General features: G+C 56.7%; 1 protein-coding gene across 13 annotated transcripts in view; it reads right to left on the reverse strand.

Annotated features, from left to right (window-relative positions):
• The window catches only part of ITPR1 (inositol 1,4,5-trisphosphate receptor type 1), a 297727-nt gene that overhangs the window by 117303 nt on the left and 163693 nt on the right, over window positions 1-16731 (reverse strand). For all 13 annotated transcript variants that reach the window (XM_070050022.2, XM_070050021.2, XM_070050014.2 and 10 more), the window contains 10 exons: window positions 16111-16298; window positions 12663-12801; window positions 11964-12018; window positions 9652-9817; window positions 9407-9577; window positions 8940-9005; window positions 8170-8307; window positions 5543-5668; window positions 3584-3784; window positions 1764-2015 (listed from right to left, as the gene is read on the reverse strand). In XM_070050022.2, the coding sequence (XP_069906123.1) occupies window positions 1764-2015; window positions 3584-3784; window positions 5543-5668; window positions 8170-8307; window positions 8940-9005; window positions 9407-9577; window positions 9652-9817; window positions 11964-12018; window positions 12663-12801; window positions 16111-16298 (1502 nt within the window). The remainder of the gene's footprint in view (window positions 1-1763; window positions 2016-3583; window positions 3785-5542; window positions 5669-8169; window positions 8308-8939; window positions 9006-9406; window positions 9578-9651; window positions 9818-11963; window positions 12019-12662; window positions 12802-16110; window positions 16299-16731) is intronic.

Raw genomic sequence — 16731 nt, forward strand, 5'->3', positions numbered from 1 at the left:
CGAGGGAAAGAGCACATGAAGCCTGAGAGGACACCACGAGCCCCTGCTGGGACTGACGGACCTTGGGCCAGGTCAGTCAGGGTGCCACAGTCACAAAGGAAGAACAAAGCCTGGCGAACAAAACCCCACAGTTCAAGGGTGCAGCAGGGTGCCCTCCCAGGGAAGCAGCACGGGATGCCGTTCTCTGTGTTCTTCACCTGGGTGCAAGTCCCGGGGCTGTGCCCTTTATAATCCTCCTGGTAATGGATAGTTACTACGTCTTGCCTCCTGCTGTGTTTCAGATAAAGAAGGGTCAAGAGCAAGCGAACACTTGTTCTAATTCTTTTCCAAGCAATCCTGCAACACACACTCTAGCTCCCTTACCGCACTAACAGGAGTGCAAACTGAATCTGTGCTGAAACATCACGTCCACCTATCTCACCTACAAGAATCCAGACGTCGGATACCACGCTGCACACACAGGCAGGCGTGTGACACACATGCCACCCTTTCTTCTTGTAACTACTGACTGTCATGTGTTATCTCATTAGATATCGTTAGTTCAACACTCACAGAACACAACCGGGGACATTCAAGGGCTGGAATTGTACGCAACTATAAAGAAGCAATCTGTAATCCCTTTAGGGACTGATACGGAAGAAGCGACAGTGCTACAGTACCAAACAGGGATGGGGCAATAGGGCGTATACACTGTGCTTATATGCAGAACTCTAGAAGGATATCAAAGGACATGATAAAGACTTTCTGTGGGGTGGGTGGAGGAAACAAGCTGGGAGATTCTTCCTTTTTCATCATCTGTGATACTTGGATGTCTCAAAAAAAAGCCAAACAGTACAGATATTTTTGATAGTACAGATATCTGATACCATACATGCTGTATATGCCAAATTCATTAATTTACAGTAGAAAGAAATAGTGTATATTTTTAAACACACTAGGAGAGAAGACTTTGTCTTTCGGTTACCAACATACAGAAACGGGAACAGGAAGGTCCAGAAGCACCAGCTCTGAATCTTACAGGTGGGCAGGGGCTGTGGGGCAGTGGGTTAGGCAGCTTCTAGGGGCAACCACATCCCACATTCAGGAGTCAGGTTCAAGGCTGGGCTACTCTGTGCTTGATCCAGCTTCCTACTAATCCACCTGACAGGCAGCAGATGACCACCCACGTACTTGAGTTCCTGCCACCCATGTGGGAAATCCAGAATGGGGTTCCTGGCCCCTGGCTTTGGTCTGGCCCAGTGCCACTCTTACGGGCATTTGGAAAATGACTCTACCACTCTGCCTTTCACATAAATAAATTAACCTTTAAAAAGTCATGTACTTATTGTGTGTGGTAGAATTATAGTTTATTTAACTTCCTTATGATGGCTTATAGTTGCCACATTGTTTCTTGTGGTAACCATCACTGCTGTGGCCAGCTTTGTGGTAGAGAATGACTGATACAGCCTTACACCTACCTGACCTGTGCCCCATGCACTCTGTCTCCCGTCCCTGAAGTTCAATCACCTGCTCTCCTCTGCTTGTCACAATGAGTCAACTCCATAAGGCAGGAGCTTGCTAGCTGCCTGAAGGACACAGAGGAAAGACCAATGTCCCCTGCGTTCCTACCATACACACCACACACTCAAGGGTCTATCTTCTGAGTGAACTGAAATTCCCATCAGCTGCAGGTCTCCACACGGACACTGTGGGGCTCTGCAGGGCAAGGCCCCAGGCGCTGCTGAGAGAGAGCTGAGGGGGCGCGCCGGCACGGGTGCACTCACCTCGGGAATGCAGTCCTCATGGGTGACCACGCGGACGATATCGTCCAGCGGGAGCAGGGAGTTGCACTTGATCTCCGTGTAAACGTTCTTGCCTTCGGTGCACACGGCCAGGAGCTCCACCAGGTGGATGTGGTACATGAGTGGGCTGTTCTCGTCCATGCGGTCACGCTCCGACCTCATCATCTGGATCAGCGTCTGGAAAGATGCTCTGTCGTTGTAGAACACAAGGACATCCTCTCCGGAGTTGACCAGCTGTAGGAGGAACAGGGCTGGGTCACACCGCGGCCCTGCAGGGCTGGGGCGGCCTCGAATGACCAGCTGCAGGAGGAGCAAGGCTGGGGCGGCCTGGAGGTATCTGTCAGCAGAAAGCAACGTGCTCTGAGCACACCTTCCAAGACCTGTCTCACCGGCACAGCTGCGTACACTGGGATCCCATTCCCATGGAGAACTGAACAAACCCTCAGCAACATAACTGCAACGCACAGATGCAGGAAGACGACAGGGGTCCTGCAAACACTTAGGACAGAGAAAGTCTGCACACAGGCATTCATGCAGAATACCAACTGCACAGCTGCACCTGCACGTCCACACCCAACAATCAGGCTAATTCTTCTTTATTAAATGCTCCCACCTTTTTATGCTTTACGAAGTACCCCCTTTACAAATCTTTCCTGCACTGTCTTGCCTCTTCAGTCAGCAAGGATCCACTGCTAGTTAAGCTGTGCTCTCTCTTCAACACTCAACAAAGACTCCAGCCTTTTTCACTGATAACTTGTCCCAGAGGCAGTGGTCTCTCACCCAATCCCAAGGAATAAAGCAACTGCGGCACTACATGAAACAAAGCCATGAGGGGCTGCCACAGAAGGCAAAGTAAGTATGATCATCATCCGCTGCTCGTTAACACAACTGTATGTCCAGACGCCAAGGAAACTCCACGTGGGCTCATGGACCTCCCCGTGCCCAGTTTTCTCATCTGTAAATCGGGGACAAGGGCAACACCCAAGTCAGGTGCTGTTGTGCGGATGAAGGGCACGGTCAGTCCAGCTGCCGAGAACAGCGCCTGGAGTGCAGCAAGTGTCCAGCAGATGTCACCCTCTCACTTCTGCCCATCACTTCCTGCAGGTGCACACCACTGCACTTTCTCCTACAGAAAAGCTGCCCAAGGGCCCCACAGCAGAAAGGGTACAGTGACATTCGAATCGCAGGTCAAACTTACTCTCTTCATCGTACCAGCCCCACCTGTCACTGGGCTGCCACACGGACGCGGCTTGCAGAGCAAGCACCAGGCAGATTCACTCAAGGTTTTCCTCTTTAAAAAGCTGGAAGAATGCCACACCATGGAACCGGGCACCTCTCTCCAGTGCCTGTGTCACAAGACACGCACTTCCCCTAGAGAAGCAGGCAGGGCTTTCCTTCGCGCACAGACCAGCGTCTCCTCGTGAACTGCCAAGCAGAAGCTCTTGTATCACCTCAGTCAGGGGAATGGTGAGAGGCGACGTCTTAATCCGCAGCAGGAGGACGTCGAGCAGGGCCCTAACTACGCTGCATCTGTCTGTTCTCAGAGGAGTTCCAGCCAGCCTTCCTTCACACAGGCAGATTGAATGCTGCTGTGTCAGGCAAGACCTGTGCTTCTCTGTCAACAGCCAAAACTCGCCAACAAGCATTGATGCACACACACAACCCAACAGGCATGTGCACATACACTCTCCCCAACCTCTCCTGGACTCCCGAAGAGGGGCCTTCCTACAGCTAACATGACAGAACTTTTTAGGTTTCTACAGAACAACAGATGGAGGCGAAGAGAAATCCACAATCATCACCTCGGCCATGACCATGTCTTGGCACTTTTTAATAAATTTCCCTTCTGCCTTGACGATAGTCTGCAGGAACTTTATATACTGGACGTTGCGGCCGTGGGTCTCTATGCAGTGAACGAAGTGCTGGACAACTCTCTCGTTGATCTCACTGCACAGCTGGAAGTTGTTCATGAAGATGTGCTGCATCGTCACGGCCTCGAGGATCTACAGGAGTGAGCACAGGGGACACAGGCCAGTCAGGGACATGGGGCCAGAGCCGAGGGACAAAGAGAAGAATGCACTAAGAGCAGAGAAGCTTTTCAACACTGGGAGCCAGGTCTCCCCATCTCAGTCTGTTCTTTTTTATTCAACTTTTCCAGTGACAGGTAACAAACATAGAAAGTATACAATCCTGAGTGCCCAGCTAAGGGACTGAAGCAAGCACGAGCCCTGGACCAAGCAACAGCACAGCCTCCCTGTCCCACTCCACCACTGACTGTTCCCGCCTCTGCGGCTGCAGGGGAGTGTCACCTGCTCCCAAACCTCACACACTCTTCCCACCGACAGGTACGGAAGCTGTGTGTAGGAACGGATGTGTCCTCCCGCACGCTAGTCTGCATGATGCCTGCATCCAGTCCACGGCCAGAGGGCACCGGGGCAGCCCCAGCTGCAGCCTCCTGTGCGTGACAAATGCTCCCCACAGCACTGCTCTGGGTGTGCCTGTGCGTGAACTGAAGGGACACACTTCTCCCGGGTTTTGCTGGGTCACAGTAAAATTACACTTGCCTTGAGAAGGCACAACACCAACCATCTACCTTTTACATCACGACTCTCCCACATCCTTGCGACCACCTAGTACTGGCGGTCACACCTCACCGATTCTCTGATGACCACCTCATCCTGCTCACAGCCCCCTGGGAGCTCCTCTGCAGTGTCGTGATCTTTCCCTTCTTGCCCATCTGAAAAGCCAGGTGCTGTTTGTTACAAATACACTGGGATGAATTCTCGGCTGAATGTGTGCACTGCAAACGCCTTTCCTCTCTCTGCCTGGTCCCTAACTGGGTCAGCTGATGACAGTTTGAAGAAGACAAACTTGACACGATTTTCCTTTCTAATTAGTGTACTCCCGGCAGTGCATCAGCCAGCTGTGCTCACCACGCAGTGAGGAAGACATTCTCATCGTATCTTTCAAAAGATTCACTTCTTATTTTTTCACACAACGTTTTCAGCTCCTGATTTTTATGTCTGGTATGAAGCAGAGGCTTCTACATTTCTAGCTCTTGCCTTTTCTTTTCCTCATCGTGACAGGTAGGTCCATGCCACGACCCAGTGCTGAGGAGTGGACGCGTGTGCATGAGCACAAAGGTGTCTTCTGCAGCCCTGCTCATCAGCTAAAATCCAGACCCTGCCTGGACGCCCACCAGCGAAGGAATGTTTGCAAAACCCTATGGCCACTCTTTGCAACGCCACTTAGCTGTGAAGAACAATGAGGAAATCTTGTACCTCTCCAGTCTGCAAGGGCAGCACAGTGCACCCCGGGAGAAAAGCGAGACGCACGATAATATGAAGAAGGTGGTGCTATTTTTCTCTAGAGAACATACCATGCTCAATGAACAAACTGAAGTCACACACAACTAACTGGAACGCGTGACAGATGCTGTCTCTTGTGGATACGCATTTGTGGGCGGACGGCAGGCCTGTCCGCAGGGAGCAGGTGGAGAAGGAGCCCCTGCTCTGTGCAGCTGAGGTTTACACAATGAGGAATGGGACCAAGAGGCAGAAACAAAGGCCACTGTCCCCACCACCCTGCCCTCCCCTGCCACTCCTATGCACCCCCGGAAGGGTGCACGGATGTCCTCCAGGCAGGCGGTCGGAATGCTCCCTTCTGGAAGGAACAACCTCCAGAGCGCCCGGCGGCACAGACCGTGCTGCCCCCGCCCCCAACTCCTCACCCAGGGAAATGCACACAGGCTCCCGCCTTACCCCAGGGTTGAGAAACAGGTTGATGTGTTTATGCAGCAAGGCTTGATTCTGCTGGTTGCCTGCACAGAAATTCTGCAAAAATTCATGAGCCAGCCTCATGATCTCTTGCATCTTGGTATCCTCAGCCTGTGTGGGAGGAGAAGGACAGAGAGAGAGCTGTGGCCGCAAGGCTGACACCAGCTTCTCCTGCATCCCAGCACTGCAGCGAGGCAGGGCTCACGCAGGGTCTGCTCAGGGCCTGCTGCGTGTGGACGGCAGCACAGAGGCACCGCAGCACCCAACCTGAGCAGCAGCCAGTCCTGTTACACCCTACCAATAAAGAGGAGTTCTTCCCACTAGTCCTGAGTAAAAACAGCTTTACTCAGGACAAAGGCAAGAATGCAAGCTGGGTGAGCATCCGGGGGACCCCACTGTACAGCAATGACCAAACCTTCTGACAGCCACTTCTAGATGCAGGCACTGACCACAGAGCTGGGCTGACCCCACACACACGGTGGGGCCTTCTCTCACCAGGCCCCTGGCTCACCTGCTCAAGGTGCCCAGCACACTTGGTCTCACCTGAACTTCTGGCAGAGTGGGAATGCCCCTGAGTTCAAGTTGAGGCAACTGTGCTGACCGTGACTCCTTCCCTTGTCTCCCCACGTTTTTACCCTGAGCCCGAGGTTTGCCTTTGGCCAAGTGGGACAACAGTTGCCTGGGCAGTCCCCTCGTGTGCCTCTGTGATTCTACTCAACAGATGCTGTGACCCTCACACCAGACTAAAAGCACAGTCAGTACAGGTCGAGTTCCACACTCAGAGGGAGCAGCATTTCAGAAACCTACGGCCATTCTGCCCAATTCTAAACAAGCACACATTTAGCACAGCAGAGTGGACGCGTCCTTCCTACCCACACACCCACGATCGTCCCCCTGACTCTGGGCGTCATCAGCTGCGCTCGGGCAGGACTGTGCAGCCGTGAGGAATGCAGGCACCCATCTCATCCAGGGTAGACGGTCTCCTGGCTGTGCGGCCTGGAGAAACACTGACCTCCTCAGACACGGAAGCGCACGTTTCCTCTATGTGTCATGAAGACAAACTGACAACACCCATGTGCAGGCTTGGACAGCGAGCACTCACTGAACGTCAGCAACTGGTTCTCATCTACACTGAGCTCAGCAAGCTTTGTCCTCGGGGTGACGCAGTTCATACGTCAGGTGCCCTGTTCCAGAAGCCGAGTTCAAGACCCCCTGCAAGTACTCCTGTAAGCACCTAGAATTTAACCACCAACCACAGCTGAAGTGCTGTATACAGGTGCTCGGCTCTGACCGACCCAGGTCTGCACTTTGCCCACCTCCGGTCTAAAACAGCTGAGAACACAGGACACAACTGTCTAGCACAGGTGACATGGCAAATACACAGAGCAACTAGAAGGGACTTGCACTACCTGTGTCTCTCACTAACCGGGGCTGCGGGGGGCCTTCCAGCTCTAAGAACTGAGAGGGGAGGGACAGAGAGCTGCAGCCGGCTGACAGCGTGGCCTCAGCTGTGCGTGCGTCCATCTCCTCCACTGGAAAGCGAGTCTGCTGGCATCAAGGACTCCGGAGCCTCCTAGCCGAGGTGGATTTTTACAAAGCCAGAAAGCTCAGGAGACATCTTATCACAGCCTGGTGGGATCTGTGCTCTCCGCGTGTGTGTCCACACAAACGTGTGCCTGTAGACCAACAGTGCTCTGTGAACGTCTGTCTCTCACTAAGGAAACCGACAACAGCCAAGAGAAAGCCATGGTCACAAACTACCCCTGAGGTCCTTTACACCTGGGGAGGGAGAGGGACTGGCAGGCCCAGTCCAGACACCAGGCGAGTTCAGAGGGCAGCAAGCCCACAGTAACTGCCAGTCAGCTACGCACCTGCCCTCTTCAGAGGGACGAAGCCTGGTGTGCCTTATGGCTGTGGAAAGGCGGGATGCGCCTCTTCACAGGGTTCCCTGTGGGGCAGCTCACAGAGAGGCAGCAGGTGCAGAGCGGGTGCAGGCCCAGGCTCCACACACGTGGGCCGTCCTGAGCCCCTAGAACCGCAGGCCTCCTCTAACACAGAGCTGAAGACAGAGCCAGCTCCCTCGGCTGGGTTCTCGGGGACAACAGGAGCTAAACAATGCAAAGGCTGCACCTTGAGGCCCACTCCCTGCAAGCAGTCGGCAGACGGCCTTCTTCAGGCCACTCATGCCCATCAAGGCCTTCTCTCACGGTCACTTGTGAACCCAACAGGCTGGAGACTGAGCCTTGGCGTGTGGAAGCTCCCCAAACCCCAGGGTGCCTATCGACAAAGCGGGCCCAGCACAGCTCCTCAGTGGGCTTCACATGTGTTCTTGGGTGCCGTGTGACCCTACACAGATGCTAAGCACTGCTCCCCTCCCCGAAGCCCCACCAAAGACAACACCTAGGAGGCAAACCCCACTTCCAGCCGGTGGGGAGGAAACTCGGATCACAGAGCCCCAGAGCAACCTGAACACAGGGCCTGCTGTGGGCTGACCACCGAGGACTCCGAGCGGCCATGCCGCACGCCCGCAGGGGCATCTGAACCACGCTCCGTGCGGTTCCTGCACTTGCCCTGAAACCGCTTTTGTCACAGTCACAGCGTGGGGCGCCCACCTTCTCGTAGGGGATCTGCAGCAGCTCCAGCACCACGGCGTGCGCGCCCATGTTCCGCAGCAGTCGCTGCTGCTGCTTCCTGCTCTTCCTCACTGAGGCGCTCTCCTGCACGCAGAGTTTGCTGAGCCGAATCAAGATCTGGCAGAGAAACACCGGTCTCAGAAAACCAGCGACCAGAGTTGGCCAAGGGCGCAGGAGCAGGGGGCAGGGACGCACACGGGGTCACAACACACAGAAACCGCCACCAGGAAAGGCAGTGTCCCTCCTCCCTGCACGGAACCCAACCAACGGACAACTACGGACACAACTTCCAGAACAGGCAGGGATTACGGCTTCAACAGCCAGAGGGCCAGTTTGAGAGAGATCAGGCGAAGCAGACGACCAGAACCACCGCCTGGACGGTGCGGGGAGATCACTCCTGGGTAACAATGCACAAAGCCCCCCCCCCCCCCCCCCGAACATCCTCAAGTGACCCTTCCTAAGGAACTGCAGCTCTTGGTGGCTGGCACGCGCGCATCCCGACAGCGAATCCGTCGCTCTGGTGCAAAGCTCCGGCAGGACCTGGGGCCCGCAACAGGTGCAGGGACTGCAGACACACGGCCCAGTGCAGGGCCAGTGGCAGAGTGCGGATCTGACCCTTACCCTCTGGTCTCCCCTTTCACCCTGTCCAACTTCACGTCCAGACAAAAAACCTGGAGCGTCTGCTGCTTCAAGCTGACCGTTGGAGGAAATGAAAGCACCTCAGAGCCCACAGCAGCAGGCCAGCTCACCTCCTTGACCACCCTGTAGTTGTAGCTGCTGGCGCTCTCGTGCTTCTGCGACTTGTTGTTCCCCTCCTACGGAGAAAAGCAAAGACAGCTGTGGCACGCACAGCTTTCAAACAAACCACTGTCTGTTGGCTGGGGTGAGCACTCCCTTCAGGAAAGAACGGGGGCTGTACACGGTGTCCAGCAGTCGTATGGGTTTGTACACGTCATTTACTCACACTCACTCTGTGATAGAGGCCAGGCCAGCCAGGGCCACAGCACAAGTTCATGGTCACATGTTTCTGTACAGGTGACCTGGTGCTCAGCCACTCTACAGCTGAAGTCTTGAGACAGCTGTCACTCTGGGATGTTACAGGCTGGTCTCTCAGGCCTCAGCCCAGCCCTTCCTGCATTTACTCAACCCACGTAGGATGCATCCTGGCCCACAACACCTGCTGTCTGCTTTGCAGCCCAACACAGGCTCTGCTCACCTCTGCTTTCTTGTGTTCATTTTCTCCAGAAGCACCGTCCATGGTCTCATCGGGCCCCTGCCCCTTGTACACCCAGAGCTCCGACTTCTCCACGATGGACCTCAGCTGATCCAGGTCCTGCTTGATCTGTTTGTAGTTGTCCACATCCTGGCTGGTCACCAGCAGCTGGACCTGAAGGAACACAAGCCATCAGATGTGCACAGGGGCATCTGAGGGGTGCAGCCTGGCGCCGGCCCTCCATCTACCTGCTTGAAGGCCTGTAGGACCTCCTGCCTCTGACTGAAGTGCCGGAAGAGCAGCTGCAGGGCCCCCGACACCAGGGGCGGGTAGTCGTGCATGGTCAAGTGCAGCAGCACGCGCAGGAAGGTCCTGCCGCCGTGGTCATCCAGGTCCAGCGGCGTGTTCTCCTCACTAGAGAGCACGAGAGGGACAGGCCACATGAGCCACAAGTGCCTCTCCCCCCCACCCCCGGCGACTAGATGTCTGGTGCTCTATCCACTCTCTGTGTGCTGACTTCTCCTTACGCCAACACCATCTGGACGTGTCCTCAACACTGCAGAGATTATATGACTCTATGTCATCATGGCCGAACCTGAAACCAAAGCCCCGGCCCTCTGGTGGCAGGAAGACTGGCAGCATAGCCAGATCCCCCGCCAGAATCACAGGGCTCTCCCACCGGGCTTCACTTGCACTCTGAGGACTGCAAACAGACGTGGTTCTCCTCTGTCCCGGGGCTCCTGCGTGTTCCAGACCCTGCAGACTCTCGAGTGAAGGCCCAGCCTGCTGGCTTTCTAGTCTGCAGCTCTCTGATGTCCTGGCACATCCCAAGTCCCCTGATCATGTACTTGGAGGCTTTAATGCCTAAAAAGGCCCACTTGCTCACTGTTCTGTGCCTAACTTGTCACAAACTGGAACAGGCATGACCATGCACTCAGAGGGCCCTCCTGGAGAAGCGCTGCCACAAACCAACCTCACAGGGCACAGTGGACCTATCCGAGGTTATTTCAACGCCTGTGAGGTGACTCTGTGTTAATTTATGTCACTGAAAGATTGACAAGCACATCCTGGGTCAAGCTGCAGACACTATCACCAGTGGGCACTGCTACCCAATGGCTGTGCCAGCCCCTGGCTGCACTCAGAGAGGTGACAAATGGGCTGGACTCCCTGGTCACAGGCTGATGAGAGGGCTGAACAGGGATTACTGCACCCCTGCTCTCTTCTGGAGGTGTGGGGAGCACGGCAGGCTCGGGTCTCCTGCAGGAGTGCCATCACGCTGGACCCAGACATCCCGTGTAGCTTTTCAGAAATACATTTTCCAGCATTAGGAAGAATGTAGCACACCCAAGTGCCATGGGTTTTAATATTAAGTATGGCTGACACTGGGGGTTCCCTGGCAGCGTGCACTCTGCATGCAGTCCCTCCCACACCAACACCAGGCTCACCGGTGGGGTTTGCTCAGGGGAGCAGGACAGGAGCAAGTACAGTGCAAGCACAGATGTGAGAGCACCTGCATACAGCAGGCTCGTCCCTACGGCAGACTCGTTCCTATGCCGGCTGCCACACTGGCAGGAAGCCCAGGGTACCCACAGTGGGGCAGGGGACAGATACCCCTGCCAAGGGGCCAGAAAGCTGAGTAAAGCAACAACTTGGACATGCTGGCCCCAGGAAGTGACCTCAGGAAACTCACAGCACAGGCCCGGCAATGAGCACAGAAGAAGGAGCCAGATCACCCCCTCAGCTCAGGGAACTGCGAGAGGTAATCAGACCCGGTGCTTGACTCCTCAGGCTGCTGAAGTCGACTCTACCAGCAACCGGCAACCAATCCAAGCGTGCTGGCTCTAAGAGCCAGGAGCAGGGGGTACTGCCATCCACTTTAGGCTCTGGGCAGATGCGTTCACATAAATAAGACAACGTTTTACGCCAGCAGTGAGCAACATGATGCCTCCTAAGGGCTCACACGCCAGCAGCAGGGAGACAGACACGCCTGTGCTTTCTCTGCTGAGGGAGCCGGGAAAGCCACAGGGGTCAGACGCATCCTCCAGGGGACAGCATGAGCAAACCCCGATCTGTTTCTAGCCTGCTCTCTTCCAGCTCTTTGTTCTGCTGCAATTTCCCCTTCACTTAAAAAAATCTTGAAATGTACATATGCATAAGGGGCCTTCAAAAAGTTTGTAGAAAAATGGAATTACAAGTTAGGTTTATTTGGTGCAAACAAACGTTGAAATTCATGCAACGTTTCTTCAGAACACACATTTCCCACCAACTTTTTGAGGACCCTCTTATTGTAGAAAACCACAGAGCTTTTCTGGCTGTGGCAGGATGTGTGCACGCACACGCACACACGTGTACACATGTGTGCATGTCCATGTGCACAGTCCAGCCAACTAAGGTGACTCTGGCTTGAGTACTAGGAGTCCCCAGGAGGGCACTAGCCCCACCTAATCCCAGAGACTGAACGTTTACTGCGATAGTCACAGAAATGCCTTTGAGAGCTGCAGAAGGGCAGCCTTCCAAACGGCAGAGCCGCCTCCGCAACAGCAGCTGAAAACACACTTTCCTTCCTCCAAAGATGCCTTCTGCTTGCTCCTCGATGTGTTCGAAGTCGAGAGCACCTGCAAAGTCAGAGACGCCGCTTCAGGGGCAGGAAGGCCTGAGCACAGAGCTGGTCTTCCAAGCACGCAGCTACTGGGCTCATCCCAAATCCTCAGACTCAGACACTGCCATGCCGGGGAGCCAGGCGAGCCCAGAGACCCTACTCAGCGCTCCATGGCCTGCGCTCGGCCCTCCCTGCCCGCTACCAGGCCGCTGGACAGCAGCAACCTTGTGCCAAGGAAGCCTGGGGCCTGGCAGTGGGGGTGCCCAACAACGCTTCCCTGACCGTCACCGCTACTTCCTGGGCAGGGACGAAGGGCCAGTGTGAGGACGGGATGCAGTGCACACCCAGGTCCCTTAGACTTTTGCTTGTGACAGTTTTTGTTTGGGGGCTCGGGGTATTTGGAGGAGGGGTATGCTGTAGGCAAACACACAGTGGAAACCTTGGCTGCCACGTGTCTAGCAGAAGGAAATGAGACTTATCCCAAAAGGAATCTGGGCTTGTCCCATGATGCCCCTGGCTCAAAATCAGCGAATCCTAGCAAGCTGCTTTGACTACAATAATCCCCAGAGGCATGCGTCCTCTGCTGTTCTGGAAGCTGCCATGTGTACCCAGCTCTCCTGAGGCCAGCCCGAGCACACCTGATGACGCGGGGTCACTGACCTGGGACATTACTGGGCCCTTCAGGGCTGCTGCTTCCGGATGCCGCTTCTGTCGTCTGGGAGTTGCTTTCGTCAAACTCCCGCTTGAATATGCACAGGAGGCAGGAGATGCGGTAATCCAACCTCACGTTCAAAATGAACTGCGGGGTCAAGCGGGGACAGCAACAGACCGGTTACACAGCCCCATCACTCTCCACACACAACCAGGCCAAGAGCCATGCCGAGGGCCTCCAGCACCAAGACTGCACCCTGGCCACACCCACGTCACGCGACACCGGCTCCAGGCCCAGCACTGAGAAGAGCGAGGTAGCTGCTGTGAACGGAGGGATCAGACGAGCAAACTCACTCTTTACTACCAAAACGTAGCTGCCTGCTCTGACAGAGGCACAAACGCCGGCCCCCTCCGCCTGCATCTCCTGAACCCCACCCCCCGCCCACCACGGCAGAGTCCCTGGTCTGCTGACTGCCACCAGGATCGAAGGGCACGTCCCATCAGCCAGCACCATTCGAGGGCTCAGGAACACCCTTCCTTCCTTTCTCCCCTTGTCCATGCTGAGCCCAAGGGACAACCTGGCCCCACCTCGGAGCTGCACCTCTCCAGGCACGGTCACCGGCCCGTGTCCCGCCAACCATCAGACACCTTTCTGGTATCTTGGGTAAACTTGGAGTTCTAGGTGTCATCACAACTGGGCTGGAGGATGCCTGGGCAGCCGGTGAGGGGACAGCCTCTGAGTCACAGGGCTCGCGGCAGGAGGAAGCCCCACTCTCATCCAACATGGGTGGGTGTCACCGAAGCCACTGAGGGCTGGAGGAAAGCAGAGGCAGGGGCAGGGAGGGGTGGATCTGCCCTCTCCCTCCAGGAGCTGGGACCTCAGAGCTGCAAGTTCCCAGCCCTCAGCTCCGCGTGGGCCTCAGGCCTAAGACTCAGACCGAGTCAGCACAGCGCCCAGCCCCACAGCTGTACGAGGCAGTCTCGGTCCAAACCCCTCAGGCATTCCTGTGCAACTCTGCGGGTTCCGATCCTCTGCAGACCCCACCCTGGGACACCCTCGGAGGCAGCCCTGCCTTTACTGCTGCCTGCCTGGGCTCCCTCAACCTCGGCCAACCTCAGGACCATCGACCCTTCTGTCTGTGCCACACACTTCACCTCGGCAGCTCACTCCTGCTGCTCCGCCCTCTGCCGCACTCATGGTTTCCGCCCAAGGCCCACCCTGCCACAGTCCAGACCCCTGATCATGCTCCCCTGGCCACTTACAGAACCAACCCCGCCCCTGCCATTCACCCCCCGGAGGCACTCGTTTTTAGGTTAGCACCTGCACAGGGGCTCGCGGCAGACGGAACACTCAACACTGCAGGCACCAGTGCCTCCTCGAGCGTGCGCCACGCTGCTCCCCCTCCTGCGGTCCCATGCCTTCTCAGCCCAAAGTGACCTGCATAAGCTGCCCAGAACCCCAGCAAGGTCCCCTTGCTTCTGCACAGATCTCACCCCTGCCGAAAGCCGGATTCCTGCCTCCTCCACGGACACTCTCTGCCCCCGCCACACGGAGTCAGAAGCCCTCTCCTCTCAACACAACCTCCGGCGCGCACAGCTCCAGGACACCCACACCCCAGGAGACCCTGAGTCCTGGGAAGAACCCATCCCAGTCATCTCTGCAGCCCTCCCAGGGCCAGCCCACGCCCCAGGAGACCCTGAGGCCTGGGCGGAACCCGTCCCAGTCATCTCTGCAGCCCTCCCAGGGCCAGCCCACGCCCTACACACGACTCACAGTCAGCAACACGTGCAGAAAGGAGCCGGCTGACCACCATGGCAAGCAGCCTATGCCTTGTCACTCCTGATCAGCCTGACCCTGTGTCTCTGGGGATACACAGCCCAGGGCCCGGATGCCTCTCCTTACTTCTGGTCAGGCACAGATTCCATGAGCTTCCTCCCGCCCTGGGTGACCTACATGGTGCATTCTCACCGACGCTCTCAAGGCTACGGCAAGTGCAATCTCAGGCACGAACATGTGTGAGTGCTGACTGTATCCCAGGACAGGAATAAGCCACACAGCAACGGGGAGAAAGGAGCCAGCAGGATTCTCTGCAGGAAGAGGCAGGCGCTGCTGGGCAGACACCTGCGCCATGGAGCAGGAGAGAAGCTCAGGCCGCTGGGGGAGCTGCAAGCCCCCTGGAAACTGTGAGGGTCTCCCACCAGGACTGTACCCCCTCCTGCTTACACAGGACCTGGCCCTGACAACCATGCTCTCTCACACAAAGCCTCTCTCAACTGAAACAACGACAAAAAGACAGCTTCTTGGTACCAACCTCACTCCCTGAGTGGTGACCAACTCCCCTGACTCATCTCTCACGCCCTCAGGGACCAACCTGTTCCCAAACGTGTCCGCACCTCGCACTCCACACTCACGCTGCTCCCTCTGCTCTGAGTACCTCCTGGGTGGCCCTCCAGCTAACTCCTCACTTCCGACCACATCATCTTTTTTTTTTTTTTTTTTTTTTTGGACAGGCAGAGTGGACAGTGAGAGACAGAGAGAAAGGTCTTCCTTTTCCGTTGGTTCACCCTCCAATGGCCGCCGCAGCTGGCGCGCTGTGGCCGGCGCACCGCGCTGATCCGATGGCAGGAGCCAGGTGCTTCTCCTGGTCTCCCATGGGGTGCAGGGCCCAAGTGCTTGCGCCATCCTCCACTGCACTCCCTGGCCACAGCAGAGAGCTGGCCTGGAAGAGGGGCAACCGGGACAGAATCCAGCGCCCCGACCAGGACTAGAACCTGGTGTGCCGGCGCCGCAGGCAGAGGATTAGCCTAGTGAGCCGTGGCGCTGGCCCCGACCACATCATCTTAATGCAGAAAGGAAAGCACTCCCACCCTCCGCCACAGAGGTCTCCATGCCACCCTGGTCCTCCAGGATCCTGCAGCAGCCAGAGCCCCTCTACCGTGGGACACGGCTCAGGCTGAGCCGAGTACACGCCCACGCCCCGGCCAGAATCAGGTCCCCAAGCAGCAGGAATTCGATCCATTCATTTGTTGGTGCATCCCCAGTGCTTAAAGACACTTGATACCATCTGTCTCAGTAAATGCTGGCTGAATGAAAGACGGAGGGCGGGAGGGAGGAGAGGGGAAGCAGTCTCTAGAGCTAAGGGAACCCTGAACCGAGTGATGAACACCAGGCAGGGGTCCGGCGGCACAGGGCAAGGGGAGTGAAGTCTGAGGCACGGGGCAGGTGGGAAAGAGCAGAAGCCAAGGCTGAGGCAGTCGCGGGCGCCGCAGGAACAGGGGTGCGGCTGGGAGCCGTGGGGAGGAGGGGACAGCTGAAGGGTTTAAGAGGAGCTGCTCACATCGACATTGAAGAGCAGCTCAGGACTCCATCAGCTGCTCCCGGGCTCCACCGAGGCAAAGCGAGGCAGCAACCTCCCGCCACGGCCCCGCCCCCGCCCCCGCCCAGGCCGACGGGTACCTGCAGGATCTCGATGATCTTCAGCTTGGTGTCCATGACCATGATGTCCTCCTTCTCGGGCTCCGCCTGCTTCACGTTGCCCTCAGGTGCGGTGGCCATGGGGGTCATAGGCAGAAAGCCCCCACCCCGGAGCACCACCTGGGTCATCAGCTCCCCAACCCCGTGGATGGACCTCATCACGTTGCTGCCTGCAGGGCCAGGGGAGACCAGGGTCGGGATGACGCTCCACAGCGCTCTGCACACGTGGGGAGGGCGCCTCACTCCATGGCCCTCAGCATTCGGGGACTGGGATGTTGGTGCCAGCAGGAAGGGGTCTTCTGGGAGGGGTGGGCAGACAGTGGGCTCCTGAATCCACCAGGAGCGTTTCTGTGGGGATTCTACAGATAACTACTGCGCACGTGCACCGTGCAGGGAACGAGGCCAGAGAGGCCACGCTGCACAGTCCCTGGCGCCGTTTCACCCGGGGTGCACTACAGCCACTCCAAGAGCTCAGGCCGCTCATCTATCGAATGGGGATGAGGACACTCGAGGGCAGGACTGAAGCTGCTGCAAATGCCGAATGACCTAGCCCAGCACCCAGCCAGCCGTGGGCGGTAGAGCAATGTGTGTCCTGTGCTGCGG

This window comes from Oryctolagus cuniculus, chromosome 10 (genome assembly GCF_051225735.1).
Source record: "Oryctolagus cuniculus isolate XC-2025 breed Fujian yellow rabbit chromosome 10, ASM5122573v1, whole genome shotgun sequence".
In the NCBI taxonomy this organism is placed as follows: Eukaryota; Metazoa; Chordata; class Mammalia; order Lagomorpha; family Leporidae; genus Oryctolagus; species Oryctolagus cuniculus.